The following is a 22,753-nucleotide window of genomic DNA, read 5'->3' as shown; positions in this document are numbered from 1 at the left end:
TGAAAGAATATTTAAATATGTGCAGAACGTGGCTGATGCCATCGACTGACGATTTGAGTTTCGCATTGGTGAAGTATCACTCTGTTGGGGACAGCAGGAGGAGAAAGTTTGATAGAATAGATCTTGGCCGGAAAACACACTAAGACTTGTTCTATTAGAAAGATGTTCACATCAATGTGTGTGCTATTAGGGGGCAGAAGACAATAGCTTTGATCAGTGCTATGTTTCAGTGTAGCAAAAATAAACCATGGGGCTTAGCACCTTTAATTAGCCTGCTAAAACTTGTCTGGGTCTGGGTTAGAGTGACACTATCATGCTGCCAAAATTTTCCAGATTGTTCAGTGACATACTTCCAAACTGTTATGTGGTACATGTGAATTAATATAGTACTGAACCATTGACATAGTTGAAAGCAAGTCTTGGAATTCAGGGTCATCCAGCCAGTATAACTCTGTGTGTGTGTGTGTGTGTGTGTGTGTGTGTACGTACATATATATATACCGTTACTCGTCCGAGTATAAGCCCCCGGTTCGGCAACACTAAACAGCTGTAAAACTAGGGGAGGGGCTTATACTCGAGCAACCCTATGTTATCTGGCATGGACGCTTAATTTATGCTAATTTTATGCACGATTTTTTTCAACACCACTCGATCTTTCTATCGCTTTCAAAATCGACCTACACATCCAAAGAAACTGATTGTACAATCTCTGAATACACAAGTGACATTTTGGTGAAATTCAGCGTCAAAAACCCCCCAAACTTCAAACAAAGACGTCATGTATGCTGCTGATCAGCAACAGTAATGTGAACAGGCATGCATTGCCTACACGGAAAGGCAACTCAATATTCCAGTATCAAACTGTCTACATCTTGTGAAAACAACAACATAGCAGTGAAAATTGTAATAGTCACCAGGAAAAGTCTTCACAAATGAAAGGATAATTGCTTCAAACAAAAGAAACTGCATGTTTCAAGCATGAAAACATCAGTGAACCTATTCCATTTAGGCGACGGGGGTGAGCAGGGTCAAAGAATCAAGATAGTACTGGAAAAACGTGTCATTTTCCTTACGATGCTGTCAAGGGAACTCCAGTTTCCCATTGTTTTAACATCTTTTAATGGTTTCTTTATTATCTAAAAGTAATTTTGCCAAGTTAAATGACCAAATATACTCTCCTAACCTTTCTGTATTTGAGTTACATTTGGGTAGGGGCTTATACACGGATGTAATGCATTTTCTAAAATCCTCTGAAATCAGTAGGGGGGCTTATACACGAGCAGGGGCTAATACTCGGACGAGTACGGTATTTACACAAATTACTTCAAGTACAAACGCTCTGCTTTCCACATCAAGCACTGTAATTTCCCACAAGGACATCTGTATACGTGTACAATTATGTATAAGTTTGAGTCTTTCATATTTAAGGAGCATACAATTTGAAAGACACACGTCCACTACAGTAATTATGCTGTACATAAAACAGGACCAGGTAGGCAATGAGACTTTGTAGAATAAATCTAAAGCTCCACTTGTTGTAACATTTCAAGTTTTTTCCATCATTTTCCTTCTATTTGTGAAACAAAGCTCTTTCTTTCTATCTACCTTCTGTTTATCTTGTACAGTGTGCATGTGTAATGTAGAACAATGAAAACTGAAGTTATTTGAGATTGTGGAAGAAATCACTTATTCATTGGTAAGAGATTGAAGGTGAAATCCTGGTAATTCAAACCTGAATGAATGATCTTTATGGTACTATTAATACAAATATATAGACGTATTTTGAAGTTATAGATGTATACTTTATACAGAGGTAATCTGATGTCACATGCTTACGTATCTATTACCAATATATTATCATATGTTAAACAGAATTCATAATTCTCAAACATTCACTATGTCATTTAACTCTGTCATCCCTGTTTTCTCTACACATTAGTCCAACTACATTGTTTTAAAACAATACGGTTGGACCAAGTAGGAGGCCCTGGGGGATAACAGAGTTCAGCACTCAAGTCTTTCCAACCATGCATCTGAACATGCACTCTGGATCTTCAGACTCTGATTCACGTCTTATCTTATCTGCACTTGAGTTGAAACTTGGAAGATTGTTTGGCAAAAAGAAAAGCTTAAACTTAACATTTGATGGTTTAAGCTGGATGTAAGCTACATGCTGTTAGTACTCCATGCATCAATGCTGCATGCATGTGATGGGATCAGCCAGTGTATGAGTGATTTTAATATTTGACTTTTTTAATTTCATGGAGCCAGGTGCACCGGCTAATGACTTACCGAGTACTCCTAACATGGATTAGGAAAATCATACACGTAAAAAAAATCAAATATGAAAAAAAAAACAATTCAACCAAATAATATGAGAACACAGAACAAAAAAAATAACATTAACTAGAAAACAATTGAAGCAAGCAAAAAATGAATTAAATAAGTTGTAATTTGTAATGTGTTGAAAAATTTTTCTAAATGAATTATGTATTGAACATACACAACACGTGAAAAAAATGTGCATTTATGACATGTCCATGGATTTAATATTGACTGAAATTTGAATAGCATAATGCTTTGCTGTGAAACAGAAGTAAATTAAAGTATGTGGTGTCGTGTTTACACACTGATGACTCTGCTTTTAGAAAAGCAAGATGTTGATGATGTATATGATCTGATGTATTTTGATGACCCGCCCACCTGAAATCATTGAGGTGACTTTTAGAAATGCTATTGCTAGATTCTATTGCAGAGCATTTGCTATTTTTGTCTCACAGCCTTTCACCAAGTATACCATTTACTCCTGACAAGGCACTTCAAGCCTGGATTGATGATAATCATACCAAGATACACACTTCTAACAGGGCACTTGAAAACATGTAAGCATGATGATCATAAAATCATACTTAGCCACACTCACACTCATACAAATTTACACCTATACACATCCACAAACACATACAAAAATGACACCATGGCATCATACATGCACCACAACATATCCAAGAAAAAATTAATACACAAAATAATACAAGTCCCTGTAGTACATCGCATACATAGATTATAGATACATACACAGACATACATACCGGTACATACATACATACATACATACATACATACATACATACACACATATACACTAATGCATATATACTGTCAGGGCTCGAAATTAACTTTTTACCCTGGTACTCCACTTGGGCTACCATTTTCTGAAATTGGTAGCCCAGTGACAAAGGCTGATAGTCCATGAATATTTTAGTTTAGGGATACTGTACTCGTCCAAGTATAAGCCCCGGTTCAGCAACACAAAATAGCAATAAACCTAGGGGCTTCAACTCAAGAAACCCCATGTTAATTGTTATGTGTCACGAACGCTTAATTTATGATAATTTATGTACATTTTAACACTTTCTATCACTTTCAAAATCGGCTTATACATCCAAAGAAATTGTAACTTGAGTAAAGAAAAATAGAAAAAAATATTATCATGATCTTTATGAACTGGCATGCCTTGCTAAACCCGAGTCTCTCTATACAGAACGTAATACATTGATACTGATCGACAACCATAGATAAAAGACAGCGAAACTCAGCTAAGCTTAACTGACACAGTATTTTATATTACTATTTCAAATCAAACTGATTACACAATCTCTTGATACAGAAGTGACAGTTTTGTGAAATTTCAGCATCAAAATCCCAAAACTTGACACAAGTACGTCTTATATGCTGCCGATCAACAGCACAGTGTGAACTGGCATGCAAAGACTGCACACGGAAAAGCAACTCAACATTCTAGTATCAAACGCTCTGCATCTTGTGAAACAATAACATAACAATGAAAATTGTTATGGTCACCAGAAAAAACTCTTCACAGATGAAAGAATAATTGCTTCAAACAAATGAAACTGCATGTTGACTGCATTTAGCTCGTCCCAAAGTGACGGACATCGCACGCCAAGTATTTCATATCCCAGGCTTTGGTAGTCAGTGTGGGCTACCATTTCATGGACTTTGGTAGCCCCACGGAAAAGTTGGTAGTCTGTGGACGTGGGACTACCGCTAATTTTGAGCCCTGACAGTACATACAAACACACATACATATATACAGACAGACAGCCAAAGAAAGCAGCACACACATCCTTACCATTTTATTTGAAGCGGCAAATTGTAAGATTTTAGCGATTGAGCCCAGATTTCTCCTCTTCTGCATGGTGAGTCCCCTCTCTGGTCCTACATCAATGATATCAAATGCATCAGGTGCCACTATGGCCGGGTTCATGTATCTGTAGTACACCAAGTTACCAATCACCTTCAAGATTTCTTCATCTGAGGCGTCAGGGAATTTCTCATCAAGAGAATCTAGCAACACCTTACAAATGATACGGATACCGTACCTGGAGATATGAAATGGAAACTATCAGAGGATACTGTGTTGCCATAAACTACTCATAACTCTATACCTATCTTTTCTGAAATTGATAACGTTCAGATGTTAATATTTACACTGGAGAGGACAAAAGGATATGGTGTTCCAAAACCATGTTGTTACAGCGAGTCAAAAATAAAAAAAACATAAATCTGTGTGAATGGTTTTTCTCCTTGCTTGTTAGATGCTCAGTCTAACCCAACCATTCACTCTCAACTTTGCTCAGTGGAATGTACCATTGTAAAGAGAAGGAGGAGTCATACTGCACCTCTGAACACAATCATGAAGAGATCACTTTTGTACTTTTTCTTGACAGCCAAGGACAACCAATCAGGATTCAGCAACAGACTGGTGTACTCTGTTGCACATTTGCGGTAATTTATCCAACTTACGGTAATTTATCCAACTTACGGTAATTTATCCACACTGCTGACAATGGAGTGAAAGAACTTGTCAGTCAGTTTGTGAAGTGTAGCAATACTTTGACGGAGTATCTCTTGAACCTCCTTGTGTTTCAGTGCTTGTTCAGCTGTCACATCATACGGCAATTTACTGAAAAATAAATTAAATTAATAAGAAATGGAAAATCTACAGAGAAGAAATGTTTCCCTAAACGTGATTCAACAAAAAATCTTCAGCTGTCATTGTCTCTCTACATTGTGCACTGAAAGATATTTTTGTATTCCATACAGTTTTTATTGGAGATGTACACAGTCAATGTCACTGAAAATTCAAGGCTATCCAGGAACACACTGGCAGTTTTCTGTTACTTTGGAAGATACTGAGCTTTCCATCACTATTTGAATCCAAACTTCATGTACACTGCATTTGTCAAATGATAATTTTTATACCATTATTAAGTTTCTCCGGCTTTTAGAAGCACAAAATTTTTCATATTTCTGAGATTTTCCGGGAATGTTTGAAATTCCAGGACTTTCCTTGAGTGTACGGACGCTGTTGTTTGCTTTTATACTTCAACTGATGTTAGATTTAATTACAAGATAATGATGTTGTTGAAGAAAAACTGGCAAATGCTTGTTACTGTTTTAGTTGTTTAACCCCAATCCTGCCAGACAGTATCACTTGCCAACATGCTGAGCCAGTATTGAGTCAAATCTATACGTATTTCCACCTACTTGGCTTGGTAAGTTACAGCATGTTTGGTCAGTAAAAATCATGTTTTAAAAGTATCCAAGGGCCTTCAAATATTAATGTTTTTATTGAACTGCAACAAATGACACCTGTTATGCCTCACTGGTTGTCAGCAACTTGACCTGATACTGACATATGAATTTGGCAGGATATGGGTTAAAGACACTGGTCTGTTTTAAAATTTTTAAGACTCAAATCATTTGATGAATGAATGACAAGGGTTATCGGCTTTCAATGTTGTGTACATGGCTTTAACAGATGGTTATTGGAACAAAAGATTTGAACAAAAAAGTTGATGAAATCTTCATGTGGAGAGAGAAAAAGTGTTTGACAACAGTAAAGTTAGTAGCAGAGGTATGGTGCTGATAACAGTGTCAAGGCAATGGAAATGAATGAACCATTAGCTTAAATTCTGTCTTTTTTCTGAGGGAAAATGGCATCAAACTCTTACATATTTGTTAAGCATTGATTCGAGACATAGCAGCAAACTGATATCTGCAGCAGAAGAAGTCAGAAGTGCAGTGGGTCACACTGAATGCAAATTACAACTGAATATTTTCTTAAGGGTTATGTTTTGATGAAGGCATGCCAAGACAAGAAGGGTACTACCACAGGGCAGGTAGGATGAGTCGATCTTCAGAGGAGTCTGCAGTTCTGCTTGTTAAAGCATGATATATTGCTATGTGTAAGTATAGTGCACTGAACATACCAAATGTCCATATCCTTGAAAAATACACTGATTTATCAAAATGATGTTGATATAGACAGTAATGGCAAGATTGATGATTGGTGGACACGGACAGCATTTTGCACTAATCAACAGTATCCTAGGGAGTTGTTAAGGCAATGGATAGAGTACATGGCTAGAGGTTCTCGCAAAAAAAACTTCCCAAGGTTTGTGTCCACCAATCTCGACTCATGGTCAGCCATGTACTATATTCACATGCAGGCGGTGTATTTTTGTAGAAAATGATTCAGCTTGTGGCATTAAATAGATAATATCTGAACAACATAGAATATAACTAAAAATATTGTTTCCTTGCTCTGGAATCATATTCTATTCGCGGTAATTCTTGTAACTCAGAGCTATTTTGCATTCGGTAGAATATTTCGACTGAATCACTCAGCCTTCATCAGCTGTTGTGTCATTGTGAATAGTACGATGACGTAACCGGTCTGCTGACCGCAGGAGGGCATTGTAAACTGCTGGAATTTCCATCCCTTCATCCCTATTGAGGGCTGGCCGTTGTGCTTTGATTTCAATAGCCTCTTTCACTCTGCGTTTGATGCAATGATCTTCGCATGAGATGATCTTGACATTGTCAGGATTGATTGAATGTCCTATCTTCTTGCAGTGTTCATAAATTGCAGAGATTTATCGACCCTGATGTTCCATGAGTCTAGTTCCCAGTTGTCTAGCAGTTTCCCGATGTAATTCTGGTTACAGGCTTCACACTTGACACGATAAATTACACCAAACTTTTTTAGCGTTTTCGTTCCGTCTTTGACGTGGGTAAGTATTTGTCGCATGGAGTTGAATGGCCTATGGTACATGTATAGGTATGTTGATGACACATTCACCCGTCTAGGTGACCTTGACGTGGATGAATTTTCCCAACATCTGAATTCCATAGATCCACATATTAAATTTACATCTGAACAGGAACAGGACAGAAGACTACCGTTTCTGGATACGTGTATTCACATCAATGATGATGGCTCCACTAAAGTTACAGTGTACAGAAAACCTACCCACACAGATCAATATCTCAATTTTAAATCCAATCATCATCTCGAACACAAAAGATCAGTGGTCAGGACATTGTTTCACAGGGCTCAATCAATAGTCACAGAAACACAAGATAAGCAAAAAGAAGTTGAACACGTCAAGAGAGCTCTCAGGACCAATGGATACCCAGAGTGGATGTTTAGGATCCCCAAAAAGAAGGATAAACCCAAGGACACAGACAAATCAAAGAAAGTCAACATCAATGTAGGCATTCCGTATGTGAGAGGCACTTCTGAAGTGTTACAGAGGGCTTTTAAATCCCATGGCATCAACATGTACCATAGGCCATTCAACTCCATGCGACAAATACTTACCCACGTCAAAGACAGAACGGAAAAGCTAAAAAAGTGTGGTGTAATTTATCGTGTTAAGTGTGAAGTCTGTAACCAGGATTATATCGGGGAAACTGCTAGACAACTAGGAACGAGACTCGCGGAACATCAGAGTCGAGAAACCTCTGCAATTTATGAACACTGCAAGAAGACAGGACATTCAATCAATCCTGACAATGTCAAGATCATCTCATGCGAAGATCATTGCATCAAACGCAGAGTGAAAGAGGCTATTGAAATCAAAGCACAACGGCCAGCCCTCAATAGGGATGAAGGGATGGAAATTCCAGCAGTTTACAATGCCCTCCTGCGGTCAGCAGACCGGTTACGTCATCGTACTATTCACAATGACACAACAGCTGATGAAGGCTGAGTGATTCAGTCGAAATATTCTACCGAATGCAAAATAGCTCTGAGTTACAAGAATTACCGCGAATAGAATATAGAATATTGTTTTACAACAAATATACAGCCACTTCTTAGAAAATAATAATGTTAAAAAAATTGCAAGATTTTGAAAGCAGGAAAAAGAAAAAGATGTTGTCAAAAGTTTGTGCAAGGACAAATTTCTATCCAGACATTGTCCTAATTTAAAGAAACAACTAATTTCTAGATATCACACCTTGTTTCTCCCGTCTTGGATTCCATTTGGTTGATCCATGCTTTGTAGATGTCAACAGGGTTTGTGTTGATATTCAGTGTCTTGTCATCAACAATCTCCTTGACCAGTGGCTGTAGGATTTCACGCAATGCACTCTGACCTTTGGCTCCTCTCTGTGCCCTGGGTGTCAAAGGTAAAAGGTCATTCATCCTCTTTCTCCCAGAAGGTTACCTTTCCCAAAATCCACGTATACTGGTGATTTGGTTGAAATTATGACTACTGTGCAATTAAGTCACTCAGGTTCCATCTGATATGTCATCCATTCAAGGACAATCAATACCTCAAATACAAATGCTTATTTTTGAAAAGTCAGGGACTATGAATCTGAATATTTTTGAGATATAAAAAACCTAGTGTGACAATATTTCACTTTGTAAAGGGGATTAAAGTTTCATTGAACAATCACATTATTGTGGTGTACTTCATTGAATAGTGGTATTCATCACAGCTGTGACAGGGCGGTCTGTGTAGTTGAAGAGTTCTCAGAGCTATGCCCTTACCTGTTATAGTGGAGGACCATACGTATAACCATTGGATCACCTGTCACAATGTCTTGTAGTTTATCCACCTTTAGTCTGTTGTGAAATGGATAATTTGATGAAAAGTGTAAGCATGCAGTTAGTTTGAAAATTCTCAATGACTGGTATGGGTAAATCAAAATACATTATCACTGACAAAATAAAATACAGATTGCTTGAAATATTTCCATGTCTTTTAATGGCATATAGTATTTGATTTGATTGAAGACCAAAGCAGAATAATCAGAGCTTACATCTTACCTCACACAACCAGTCCAATATTAATGTATGAGAATACTGTACAAAAATTATCATTTGAACTTTCAAATCCACACCAATAATTCACACAAAGTTTTTTGATCCATGCCAATTGGAAAATTGAGTATAATTCAGTATATGCTAAAATTAAATACAATCCGTTGAATCATGGGCATCCACAAAGGCCATAGTTATTTATGAAACAGACTTGAGCTAAGTGACACTGTGAAACCTCTCTGTAAGAATAAACCTTTTAGGTACAATGTACCTTAGGGAACAATGTTTTTTATTATTCTGTTCTGATCTATCACTTGTGCTGGCTCATTTTGAAGGAGTACTTTCACTGTTTAGTTTTTCAAATATCAAAAATTTTATTTTCCTCATAGAGTTAACACAGGGATGGTGGCCATTTTGAATTTCAAATGTCGGTATAAAATTTCAAGTAATTGTCTCTCTGGTACCAACCTTTTTTATTCTTGATTTGGTAAGAGACAATAGTTGAAAATTTCATCGAGAAAAGTGCATATGCAACAATAGAAGTAACCTTTTTACTTCAGTATATTTTGGTATGGCTTCTTTCCCATCGCAAAGATGGACACAGTATAAAGAGAATGGAGTGAAAGGATTATACTCTCCTTCCCTGTTGTAACATTTCAAGCACTGGTGGTTTCTCACCTAACTTCCTCTTGAATGGCTGTCTCATACAGTTTTAACAGCAAATACTCTTCTCTTTGATTTGATGCGTAGTTGTATAAAGTGAGAATAACTGACTGCATGAATTTATTGGTTGCGTTAGGGGGCATTTCGAAAATCAACTTGGCTAGGTAGTTTGGTTGCGTCTGCAGCAAGTAAAAGAGGTGTTGGTAAGCTTCCAGCTTTTCCCTCCTCTCTTTGCTGAGTGACTTCAATCCCATCATGCTGGCTGTCCGGCTGGTGTCTGACTTCTCACGCTTCAATTTCTTTCCATGCATGACTACATCCTGTGAAAAGTGAAACAGATAAAGACATTGAGAAATATTATATGCAATATCAAGAAATACAATATTCAGAAATATGCAGGAATCAAAGTGAGTCAACCTCTGTAATACTTTCATTATACATGATAAAATGATTATTGTTTTCATTTCTTAAAAATTATCATTTTAAAAACAACATTAGCTACGGAAAAACAGGCTCACACCTCTAATTAACACATATAAAAGTTAAATGATAGTTTAGTAATACCGTACGGTAAGTATTTTCTGACACAGATAAAACAGGATGAATGATTAATTATCTTTTGGCTTTGTTGCAATTGCCTAATATTGACAGTTTCATTGTAGTTGAATCATCTGACAATGAAATAGTTTTGTATTGTTATGCATGAAATATTACAAATAGATTAATACTTGTGAAATTCAGTATTTGTCAGTCTTAGTATTGTTTACCTGTAAAGTAATTCTGTTCCTGACTAGCAGCCCGATCTTGATATCCATGGTGTTGAGATCATGTTCTAGCGTCTGATTGGATCGGATATCTGTCACCACCTGGGCACGCAACTTCTGCAGATCTGAAACAGCAAGTATCAATGTCACTGAATATTCTCGTTGAGAATTTGCAGGAAAAATTGAAACAATTTGTGTTCCGTGTTTTTAAATACTCTTACTATTCTGAAAATAAAGTCTTTGAAGCATGAACAGTTGTGATGTTTCTATGGTACTGTAAACACTGTACAAAAGATTCCGTGGTCAGACTAGGGTGGGGGCAGTGGGGAGGTTGTCGCTTACTGAGAGCAACTGACCTTCTCTCCACTTATTCTGGAGATGGCAACTACCGGTCTTTCAACATCAGGTCATGATAAACACTACTAGCATCTGTTGATTTTGGCATGCTTCAAAAACTCAAGTTTGTGTAAGTTTGAAGCACAATGTGTACAAAACCAGATTTGTGACAATGATGCTGATTATTAGTGACAATGAATGTCAACTTCATTTTAAAGTCTCTTGATCAGAACAAACAAACTACTCATCTCAGAGTACTGATATTTTGCATAAGATGTCATAAACAGGTCAGTGAAATCCCTAAGTTTTGTTTATGAAAAGGCTTGCATTGTCAATAAGTGACAAGTATGGAAGTCTGTCCATTATACATCTGAGGGGGAATGTGCAAAACTTACCAAGTTCTTCCTGCAAGTCAACATCATTACTGTCCAATAAGTGGACAAACTTCCTGACAACTGACACTGATGGGCTGTCAGAGTGCACTGTACATGATACACAGATAAAAACTACATATTAGCAATTAACTTACACAGTAAATAATATAGAGAACTAAATTAACACCAACTTTAAAGCTTCATGTCAATTTTTTTCTGGCAACCTTTGACCAGACGATTTGCACATGCTGCCATTTGCCTTGGCCACTTCTTGTAGCTGTAACTTGCTGTAATTGTATTTCACTGAATGTAATTTACATCAAACAGACAGAGTAAATACTTGTTTTGCTACAATTTTACTTTCAAAGAATGTGACTATCTTTGGATTGCCACCCTTATTCCCTTCAGATCCCAAAGTCTCAAAAAAATCAGAAAAAAATTAAAGTACAAATCTTTTCAATAGATATCTTTAGACATCTGTAAACAAGTACACTTTGACGCACTGAAACTCCTTGTGAAATAAACCCTCTCACCTTGCATTGACCTTTAAACTCTGACCCCTGGCTACCTTTGGTAACATGCAGAGATTTACCCCTGAACAAGGGGTAAAGAAAGTAGAAAGCTTTAATCCAAAATATCAAGTATAATACTGTAAAAACACAGACTCCACAGACATATCAACACTTACTGAGTGCATAGTAATCATGTCTTGCCATGTTGGACCGAACAAAGGCTTGAATTTTGATAATTGACTTTTCCTAAAAATGTAGGGAAAAAAACATTATGTATATTTTGCAAAACAACTGATTATTGTCAAAGATAACTTCAAATTTTTTCAATAAAAGTACTAGGTATATTTGAACTCAGACATTAGGTTACCATTCTGTGAGTCTTACATTGCTTCATTAACAAAGTTTGGTTTTCTTCCAGCTCTTATCACTGTTAATACTTACGATAGAACTGAAAATATTTTGAAAAAGAAAACAACCCTCCACAAAATACAAATGAAAGATGAGATTCTTAATATCTATGTGTAAATGAGTGTCCTCGCCTTCCTTAGCTGATGTACGTAGGCTGGTAATTTTGTAAGTCTGTGGAAATTTCAACATGGATATAGGAATGTCTTGCCATACTAATGTTGGAAAGCAACATAAAAGTAACAGTGTACTGGCTTTGCCCAATATACTCATACCATTCTTACTTTGACAATCACTTATAACATATACCCATGCCCATATTGCTACATCCTAGTGACGTTCAACGTAAAATATCAGCTGTGATATTTCACGGTAAACGTCGAGATATGCACGATAAACGTCATCAGTTTTAGAGTTTTCCCGAACTACATTAGCAGTTTGTTGGTAAACAACGTAAACAACAAAATGGCTGCCGCTCCCCGCCTGCGAAGCGATGTCGCCGACGTAAAAACTTGAAGGGCTTCGAGGAACACGGGTATTTCTGGTTGCAAATTACGGAAATATCACGTTGGGTCTTGAAATGTTTTCCCATGGTATTTTTTTGGTCAAATTCTAGCAAACGTTCTGCCGTTCGCACGGCGCCGGCACTGTGCACGGTCTCCACCGAACAGGTAGTGAGCGCGTGGCGTGACAGCGATGTCGCGCGCGCGATGACTGTTGACATGGCAACTCTAAAGGTAAACCAACAAAATAGCGTCCCCTTTCCGCGCGAGCTCCGTGCCGTACGACGATCGAAGTCAGGATAGATTTAAAGCTGAGCAGTTTTTGATGATCGGTTACAGTTGTAATAGCATATTGCACCTTAAAATGTTCCTTCTGTATGACGATTGTTGTATGCCGGTGTCTTTCTTCTTGGGTTTCATTGAGATATGGACGACTTGCAGCGGTGTCGCGCGTGATGTTGACATCTTCGTCGTATACTTTATGAATGAAGCCTGTTCACATAAATATTATGATATTTATGCGCAAGGCGTAATAAAGTAAAGCCTCAAAATTAAAGGTTTTTCGTTCTATTAGTAAAAATTCCCTAAAATTATGGGCATGGGTATATGATAAATCGGTTATTACCCAATATCGCCTGTTCCTTGTGTCGTATCAGCATTCGTGTCATTTGTGCTGCGTCAGACACTCGACTTCGTCTCGTGTCTGACGCAGCACAAATGACACTCATGCTGATACGACACAGGAACAGGCGATATTGGGTAATAACCTCTTACTTTGACAATCACTTATAACAGTATTGATGCAACTACTTACATGGTCTCGGTAGAAGTTTTGCCTCTCCTTGAAATTCCTCCTTGCTAGCCACATCCTGACCAAGGCTTGAAGCTGTGAATGTTGACAGAGAGACAAAAAGAAAAATAAATGTCTAGAAAAGTTCAAATTGAGGTCAGAGTATGCCTTGTCTCATGATACCATGGAAACAGGCAAAGAGATAAAGACAGAGTCAATACAGAAGCGTTTACATTCTCATCTTCCACTGAATGAGCCATTACAGAGATAATCTTGTAACCCGCTCACAGTAGGTGACATATCATGTGTCAATAAAACTGATAAGGAGAACAGAAATATTCCTGGCAGTTCGTTACTGATTTCATTGTGCATATCTTGGTCTACTAATGGTACATAAAAGAAGGAAAAAAATACAGAGGCTGCTATTTATCAGAATAGTCAGCCTAGTGGCTGTGGGGTCTGTTTATAGAAAGCTGAGACTAATAGTGTTGGATATTTGAGTCAATGAAATTCTTTACAGAGGGGAACAACTTTAATCAGCTTTACCTTTACAACTTGTTTCTCAGTAGAGTTCAAGTATCCCTTTCTATGCTGGTATTTTTGCCTCTGTTTGATCATTCTCCACCATGACTGCAAGGAACAAAGTTTATTGATATCAACACTGATTGTAATATTGGATAAAAGATGTGTACCCTTTTATTTCCTTACACTGAATTGCATATTTGCACACAAGTTCACACATGCATATACAAACACATACATAGACACAAACACACATTCAAATAATACTGCCATATGCCATAGCATTCATTTTACGTAGCATCTGCCAGAAAATGTGTAACCATTAGTACATTTGATTTACATTTGCATCAAATGATCAGAATTTTGCCCTATCATTGATTACTGAGCTATTTTGGGAAAGTTAATCTCGGAGTGAATTCTGATGATCAAAGAAAACTGTTAAAAACTCTAAATGACAAATTATGCAGAATAATAGCCATGAATATCAACAGATTTCTCAGTGATATGGAGGCACATGTAATGTAAATTACTAGTTAAACTGCAACATTTTCACACAAAAAATTACCTGTTTGACTTTCTTTTCCTCTCCTTCTTAAAAGTAATTTTGACCAATTATTTTCCCAAATTTTGATAACAGCAAATTATTTTTTATAGGAAAGGATTCAATGACGAGATTCATAAAAAATAATTAAACTAAAAAGTCTGATAACAGTTTTCTAGTTTTTAAGACTGACCTGAATCCTGATGATGGCTGGCAATTGTCTGTACATGAACTCTTTTCTGGTATTGAACTCTCTCCTCACAAGCAACCCTCTGGTATGTGCTTGTAGTTTTGTAATTAACCCTTCATTTGATTTGAACAGCAGCTGTCTATCATATGCAGCTGTAACTTTACTGACAACACCCTGAACAGAAGAAAACACAGAGTTTACAGTGAAAAAACATTAAAAGAAAAAAGGCAGAAATTAAAATGAACACTACCGGTACTTGCTGTAATGTTGCATGTCAAATATTATTAAAATGTAAAAAAACAAAAGAATTTCAATGTCACTTTATGAGGGCGCTTTGTTGTAAGAATGCAGCATTCATGAAAGTGCTGGTGAGGATTTCATTTTGACCAATCAATTTAACCTTTGTACCCTAAGTATCTACATACTTGATCTGCAAACTGCCTGATTCTTTCAACTACATAATTTGTGTTCATGATTTCGAATCTCTGACCAAACAGTTGACTCCTATAGACCACAGCATAATACACAAACTAACTATTATCGACACATAAATTCAAAAATTGTATAATCCAGATCATGGTCTGCAGAATGGGTGGCTTAAGGTATTGAACATACAAAACTTCTAATAACATCTGTCAACACTTCAGTTCTTCCCATACAGCTGCAACAGATACCACTCTATCGTAGCAGACTCATCTGCCCTAGGAAACCTACACGCACTTTGCTGAAACTAAAATAATTGGCCTCTCAGTGTCATAGCACATCAAGTATGCATTTCATGAGATTCAGCCTTACCTGTATTTCATCTCTGTTCAGATAGCTGGTCTGGTCTGTGTAGTCTTCCGGTGGCAGCCATCTGTATTCCATTGTCATGTTATTGAAGTAAAATGGGATGCCATCCCTTGTGGAATGACACATCCAGCCATGATCAGCAAGTTCTGCGGGGATAGAACAGAGGCCACTGTAAGTGAAAGCACATGATCAATGCCTGCTACTACACTATCATCACACATACATGGAGTACCATACTGCCATCGTTACAAACTACAACTGTGATTGTCAACATCAGAACGCACTTCAACGCATTTTAATCAGTACCATTGAATACTTTCAATGATCACACCCACTTATCAAATGCATTTATGGAAGGTATGATCATTGGTGCAACCACCATGAGCATGGCATCAATCCATGAAACAACACGATTCCATCACCATTACCATCATCATGGTCATGATCATGATCATAATTATCACCTCCACTACTATCATGATCATGATCATGATTATCATCATCATCATCATCATCATCATCATCATCATCATCATCACTACCACCATTATCATCATCATCACCATCATCAATGTATCCACAACATCACTGATTCTTCTACTGATAACACTTAACAGCTGTCAATGCAAACTAATGACTTCACGCAAGATGAAGTGAAAATGGAGTTCAACTTACGTGGATCTTGTTCTTTCTTGGCGTTTCTAAGCCCAGTTAGCAGTCGGAGGTACTCCTCCCTGCAGTCTGGAGTGACACTTGAAATGAATACGTCAGGGGATCTCAACGCCTGCACCAAACCCTGGCTGTTACCATCAGTCAACATAAGGTTTATGGTAGCAATACCAACAGCCACTGAACAGAATTGGACAGAATAAAATAAATTACACAGAAAAAATATGTTGGTTGAGTGTGCCTTGTATGCGACAAAAATTGCACATGACATATTGGTATGATGTCAAGGAGAGAAAAAAGACGTGACAAAAAGCATTTCCTGCAGTATCTAAAAGGTTTGCACATGAAAACGCGGTATATGTGAATTTCAACTTTGGAGCATTGGAGTTTTAGTATGGCTTTCAACATGTTGGTGCTCCTCTGCTAATGACTAAGGAATTAACCTGTTCACCCCAATTCCTTGTAAACAGGTCCTCAAACACCATTGATAACAATGGGTTTGGGGTAAACCATGGTCCTATAAGGGTAAACATTGAGCTTCTCTCTGCATCAAGATATCATACGGCATATGGGATTGTTCCTTACTTTTGTTGGCATCAACTGTCTGGCTGTTAGCATCATCAATAGCATTCTGGATCTCTTCAAGCCACAACACTGCTGCTTCATCTTGAGTTCTCTGTGAAATTTAGCATGGTAGATTATCGCCATGGAAAAGTGCTTACAAGTAAATGTGGTTACACATACATGGTTGGGTACTGCACTGTGATAGACATTTAATGCTATGCTTGTGTATACTATTGTAATGTATGCTTGCTCACAACTCATTTGTGTTTTTGGTGTACAACATCAAATGTTCAATGATCACCCTCTCCTCCTATCAAACAATATTCAAAAAGTACTAGATCAGGTTTTACTTTTTACTATTTTTTTCAATCTCTCACCCTAGCTTTGTCTTGTTTTTCAGTGGCTAATATAGCCTGATACAGATCTGCCTGTGGTTCCTCAACGCTGCGTAGCTGGGCTTCTGGCAACACCAATGCCTGTAGAGTTTCTGCAGCATTTCCTTTATCAATGGCGTCATTGATTGTTCCAATGGCAAGAACTCCTGAGATAAGCAGAGACGGAAAATGTAGCAAGTACGAGATTTCTCCAAGTGTATCAGCATAAAACAACCGTAAGTAGCTGTATACTTTGCACTATCTCTGTCAGTAATTTTGTTTGATGTATCAATGACTGTTTCTTAATCAAATCCCTATAGCATACTGAATTCAATGTTGTTGGCTTGTTATTCAAACTGTGTAACTGTGTGAACTGTATTGTTTACACCTGAATTCAGGTTGAGAGAACTCTCACTTCTCTATTAAAAGATATTGACGTCAAACAAACATTTCAGACTTTAGCAAGCTAAAGACTATGTATTTCAGTAAAACTGCTGACACAACATTTTCAAAAGCCAAGTTACCAGCCCTGCTGACATGATTGTATCTCAAAACTCAAAGGGTATATTGTTTTCAGCCTTAGAAATCAACATTGGTGGCACTATTCACTGGATGTGCAAGAGCAGGGCTTGAAATACCCACATGCACACTGCTATACACGTACATGTTACCTTGGTGCAGAAAGATTGCATAACACAGCACATATTCTGATTTTTACCAGAAAATAAATCATCTGGTGACTTTGGTCATTTGAACTGGCAAAATTTACATAGTTTACTTCATATCAAAATAAGTTGATTGAAAGAAAAAAACAAATAAAATATTTGAAATCACACTGTGACGACAGGCACCATTACATGTTACATTCTGCACCACACACAATGTTTTTGTAAGATTTTCGCTTCGCCTTGCATTATGAACAACTCGAATACGTTGACTTCTCTTTCCAAAGTCAAAAATCATGTCAATTATTGATGTAAAATTTTATCCTTACGGTCTTGTTCTTCCTGAAGTTCCTGGTTGACTTGGTGCAAAGTTCGTTGAATTTCAGTGTGAGTGAGATAATCACGGTCTTCTTGCTGCAATCAGAGTCACACACAAAATTGTTTTAAGGTCATCATTGCAGTACCATCCATGAGTAGATTGCTAATCTTTTAATCGGTGGTAAAAACTATCAGAAAACCAAATTCACTTGAAACTAAACGTTACTTTGGCCATGACTATGATGATGTAAATCTTGCTGAAACTGATGGAGAAATACTGGTTTTTGTACAGTCTGCAGAATTTCATGGTTTTGAATTTGCATTGTAAATATATGTACTATTTAAATATATTGTCAGGTGGAGACATGCATATTATATATAGAAGAAAGAAAAGTACACAAACATGGTAAACTTGATTGACCTTAAGAAAATTCTTCAAATTTTCCTGATCCTGTCTTACCTTGGCAACAAGTTCTTTATTAGCAGCTAAATGTTCCTGGTATCTGTCCTGTGCCGAGTCATCAACACCTCTGAGATCAGCATCAGCCTTGCTCAGAGCTAGCAGAGTTTCAGTTGAGTCACCTGCCTCAATGGCTTTATTGATGAGAGCTACACCAGTGAAGGCTGAGGGAGACAACAAAAAATAATGATAATCATCAACAAAGAGATATCTTTGTCGCACTTTTATTTCTGTTTACCAGTATTTGAATTTCATGAACTTTGTGTATGAATGCTCTTTTCAAACAATTGACACAAAAATCTTCCTCAATAAAACTTGCATACCTCAAAATGTTACCCCTTTCACCACAATGGTCTAGCCCAATCCTACCGTTGTCTATGGCAAAGTTGGACCTCTACATAGAAAAGTGTGGTGAAAGGGTTAAAGCAGGTGCAACTTTGAGTGGAAAGGCAGTCATGAAAATCGTACGTCAAAATTCTATCTTTTGTGAAAGACCTATGATTAATATAATATAACCTTGATTATCACTAATATTTATGTGAAAATTCTACACACTTGTATCTAGTGATGTTGTATTAGAATGACTGTGAAAAATCCACATATAGGGTACATCAAAGGAAGAAATTTCACAATTAGATCACTGCTGTGCAAACTCAGGTTCAAGTCAACACCCAGCACTCCCATCCAGCCCTCACAATCAGCACCCAGCACCCACACCCAGCACTCACAGAAACCACACCCAGCACTCACACAGGCTAGCAGTAAACATAAACATGCTCTCAAAGCACTGTGTAGGCTGGTATTAATGTTTTTGGCTAGAAATAAACCCTTGAAACCAGAACTGAAATAAAACGCCATATTTAAATACAGCAATCAAACAGATGCACTGCTTATATTTCATTTGGATGGAGGAAGTCTGTTTTAGCATACCTTGAACAGAGACAGTTAGTTCATCATGATTCAAATGTTTCTGAAAAAATAAGAGAGTTTGAACAACATGAGGTGCATGAAACTAAAAACAGCTTCAAGCTGAGAATGACAAGAGTTCAGTGTACTTTAGGGAACAAGTACATGTACCGAAAGGAAACTTCCTTCAACTTTATTTGTCACAACAATTGATCAAGCTCAAACACCACCGTCTTTTCTGGTATTTTCACTTTATTTAACTCCCTAAGTGATGTGTATCTTCTTGTTATAACACTCATACAGAATACATGTGGCCAAATTTCAGTGTTGATATTGGTATTTGGATCAAAACCTGAGGAAATACTGCCACCATTGTACAACTAGCGTAGATGGCATTTGGGAAGATACACCCACAATCCACTTTCAAAGCATACAAATCAGTATAACAAGCTGGACCTTCTCTATTTGTTGACAAACTCTGCAGTTAAGTTTGTTATTTTTCAGTAGCTATTCTGTGATTAAAGCATGGTACCTCTGATTATGGTGTTGTGAAGATCATAGTTGAAATTTCAATTTGCACAGTGCTGGACTGTATATGATAGGTCACTACAGGGCGACATCACTGCCAAAGCCTAAATTGCATCAGCTGTGTGATGTACAGGAAGTGAAAGTAAAATTTGATGGATGACAACATTGAAAAGAGACAGCTGAGAGATTGTTTATGTGTTATCAGACAATTGAAGTGATGTCATTTTAAACCCATTATCGATTTGAATTTTTCACTTTTTATGACTCCTTCTGTTTACCATGTAAAACGTAAAGATTCTACAATTGACCGGCTGAAATGTGGGCAAAGTTACAGAAACTGTGGATCATGGATTCAAATTTGAACTCCTACCCCTTCCTTGGTGTTTTTGAGATTAGCCAGTTGAGACTGATAGAGGGCAGCATACTCTGGTAGAATTGGGGGCAGCTGGGCCTCTGGTTTCATCAGCCATGCAGCTGTCTCCACGGCAACTCCTTGGTCTATAGCTTCATTGATTTTATTCATAGCAACAACCACTGTTTGAAAACAAGAAGAAGAAGTGTGTGAGATGAAACAAATATGAGGGAGTGGATATGGTGTGGTGTGGATGAGGATTTATGGGAAGGTGACAACCTACAATGTGCTATACAATCAAATGTTTTGCTAAGGCTTTAAAATCTTTTGAGAGAAGCAAGTCTTTTCACAAACTTTGAAATCTTCACTTCCCGGTTGTAGTGTGCTAAGGTAAATATCACTGTATGCATAGACTGTGGGTGAATGTCAAAATTCTATCTCTATTTAGGGCCACTGTGTTGGAGAGGAAGTGTAAGGACATCCATGTTGGTACACTATCCATAGTATTCTCTGAGTTTATTAACAGCTGATTTTTATTTTTTGAAATAAGATTTTTGTCACTGTTGACAGTGACTGGGAAGCTAATCAAATTGAAGACAAAAGTGAACTTGGCATTTGATTTACCACCTCTTTGTGTAGGGATACATATAAGGATGTTTATATCAGAGAATATGTGTTTTAGTATATTTTGTCACAGGTGTGAGATATCGTGTTGAAAGGACCAGGGCAATATTTTCATTAAAGGCAGTTTATGTGATTGCCAGCAGGTGGGTAGATAACCAGATGACCTATGGTGCGCAGGGAAGACTGAAAATCTCCAAAACAAAGGGGATGATGACTGACTTAAATAAATCATTTTATGATCTGCTATGATAGAAATGTTGTCATGACCTGTGTAACTGTGGATGGACAGTAGCCATGGTAGTTTATCTCAATGCCAGAAGTAACTGAATCATTTGTGGAAATTCCCTATGTGTGGCAGGTATTTTGTGAATTGTGCAGTTTGGCCCCTATGTGTGGCAGGTATTTTGTGAATTGTGCAGTTTGGCCCCTATGTGTGGCAGGTATTTTGTGAATTGTGCAGTTTGGCCCCTATGTGTGGCAGGTATTTTGTGAATTGTGCAGTTTGGCCCCTATGTGTGGCAGCTATTTTGTGAATTGTGCAGTTTGGCCCCTATGTGTGGCAGGTATTTTGTGAATTGTGCAGTTTGGCCCCTATGTGTGGCAGGTATTTTGTGAATTGTGCAGTTTGGCCCCTATATGTGGCAGATATTTTGTGAATTGTGCAGTTTGGCCCCTATGTGTGGCAGTTATTCTTTGAATTGTGCAGTTTGGCCCCCAAGTGTGGCAGATTTTTGTGAATTGTGCAGTTTGTCAGCAGTTTGTCCCATGATGAGTATACTAGTGTACAGCAACATTGAAACACTTCAAAGAAATTACTGGGGTTTTCACAGTGTCTGACAAGGCACACAATAGTGGTCCAGTATTTCACTTAGAGCTGTCAAGGGCTACATACACAGCAATTTGTAAGTCAAGCCCTGAATACACAGGCAAAAGGTGTAAAACCTTGTGTTCAGTCCCTCTTGACCTTTGCTACCATTGGCAAATGTGATAAAACTACTCAAAGTTCACTTCGTTTGATCTGTACCATATATTATATCCCAAACGCGGGACTAGGTACCTGAGGGTAGGTGACCATTTGCCCTCTTGACGTCGGGGCAAATGGTCTCCTGCCTCAAGGGTACACAGCCCCTTGTTTGGACTACCGGTATAACATTTTTATTACATGCCTCTCTTTGCCTCTCTTACATAGTTTTCACTCTAAATGTTTGGTTTACATGTAAGTGCCAATCATATGCTTTATTTCCATGAAATGATAATCCGATAGAACGATTTTCATCATCGGACAGTGTATTAATATATTAAAATCAACGTTATGCAGTTTATCGATTTTTCATCCATAATTTTGTAAAAACAGTATTTCCTATTCAAAACATGTAATTTGATCATTTCTAAATCCCCAAGTTGCCAAGTTGCAAATAGTTCTCCTTCACTTTCAGTCAAATGATGGCTATGCATCTCACTTCATCATCAACAAGTTACTATTGAATCCCACAATGTGCATGACGTTCAACATGTGGTATGTTATGTACATGTATGCTACTGCAGTGGAGGTATCCTTTGAACTGCTCATTCTTGATTTTCTTTACTATACTTTAATTATCCCCAATGTAATCATTTTTTTCACCCATGAGCCAAACAGAAGAAGTACTTTGGTTCATTTTTAAACTCTTTTGAATTGGGGAATCAATCAAAAAGTCCCTGTTTACATTACATGTAGAAAAGAATTTGGGGTGATACAACCTTATCTATGCAAATGGAC

The 22,753-nt window shown here is 37.5% G+C and overlaps 1 protein-coding gene across 2 annotated transcripts in view; it reads right to left on the bottom strand.

Annotated features, from left to right (window-relative positions):
- The window catches only part of LOC139121047 (ras GTPase-activating-like protein IQGAP1), a 91,751-nt gene that overhangs the window by 13,340 nt on the left and 55,658 nt on the right, over window positions 1-22,753 (bottom strand). The window contains exons 13-32 of one of the 2 annotated variants that reach the window (XM_070685637.1): window positions 20,389-20,552; window positions 19,515-19,554; window positions 18,585-18,748; window positions 18,136-18,220; window positions 17,145-17,308; window positions 16,789-16,879; window positions 16,210-16,383; window positions 15,538-15,680; window positions 14,746-14,916; window positions 14,036-14,119; window positions 13,514-13,585; window positions 11,968-12,037; window positions 11,301-11,387; window positions 10,573-10,694; window positions 9,821-10,125; window positions 8,870-8,944; window positions 8,331-8,489; window positions 6,197-6,241; window positions 4,847-4,987; window positions 4,154-4,403 (exon numbers count right to left, since the gene is read on the bottom strand). In XM_070685637.1, coding sequence (XP_070541738.1) covers window positions 4,154-4,403; window positions 4,847-4,987; window positions 6,197-6,241; window positions 8,331-8,489; window positions 8,870-8,944; window positions 9,821-10,125; window positions 10,573-10,694; window positions 11,301-11,387; window positions 11,968-12,037; window positions 13,514-13,585; window positions 14,036-14,119; window positions 14,746-14,916; window positions 15,538-15,680; window positions 16,210-16,383; window positions 16,789-16,879; window positions 17,145-17,308; window positions 18,136-18,220; window positions 18,585-18,748; window positions 19,515-19,554; window positions 20,389-20,552 — 2,606 coding nt within the window. The remainder of the gene's footprint in view (window positions 1-4,153; window positions 4,404-4,846; window positions 4,988-6,196; window positions 6,242-8,330; window positions 8,490-8,869; window positions 8,945-9,820; window positions 10,126-10,572; window positions 10,695-11,300; window positions 11,388-11,967; window positions 12,038-13,513; window positions 13,586-14,035; window positions 14,120-14,745; window positions 14,917-15,537; window positions 15,681-16,209; window positions 16,384-16,788; window positions 16,880-17,144; window positions 17,309-18,135; window positions 18,221-18,584; window positions 18,749-19,514; window positions 19,555-20,388; window positions 20,553-22,753) is intronic. The other variant, XM_070685639.1, reaches the window with a different exon arrangement.

The sequence above is a fragment of the Ptychodera flava genome, chromosome 21, assembly GCF_041260155.1.
Source record: "Ptychodera flava strain L36383 chromosome 21, AS_Pfla_20210202, whole genome shotgun sequence".
Classification (NCBI taxonomy): Eukaryota; Metazoa; Hemichordata; class Enteropneusta; family Ptychoderidae; genus Ptychodera; species Ptychodera flava.
Note: the sequence above shows the minus strand (reverse complement) of the source record. Positions and strands in the feature narration are given on the sequence as shown.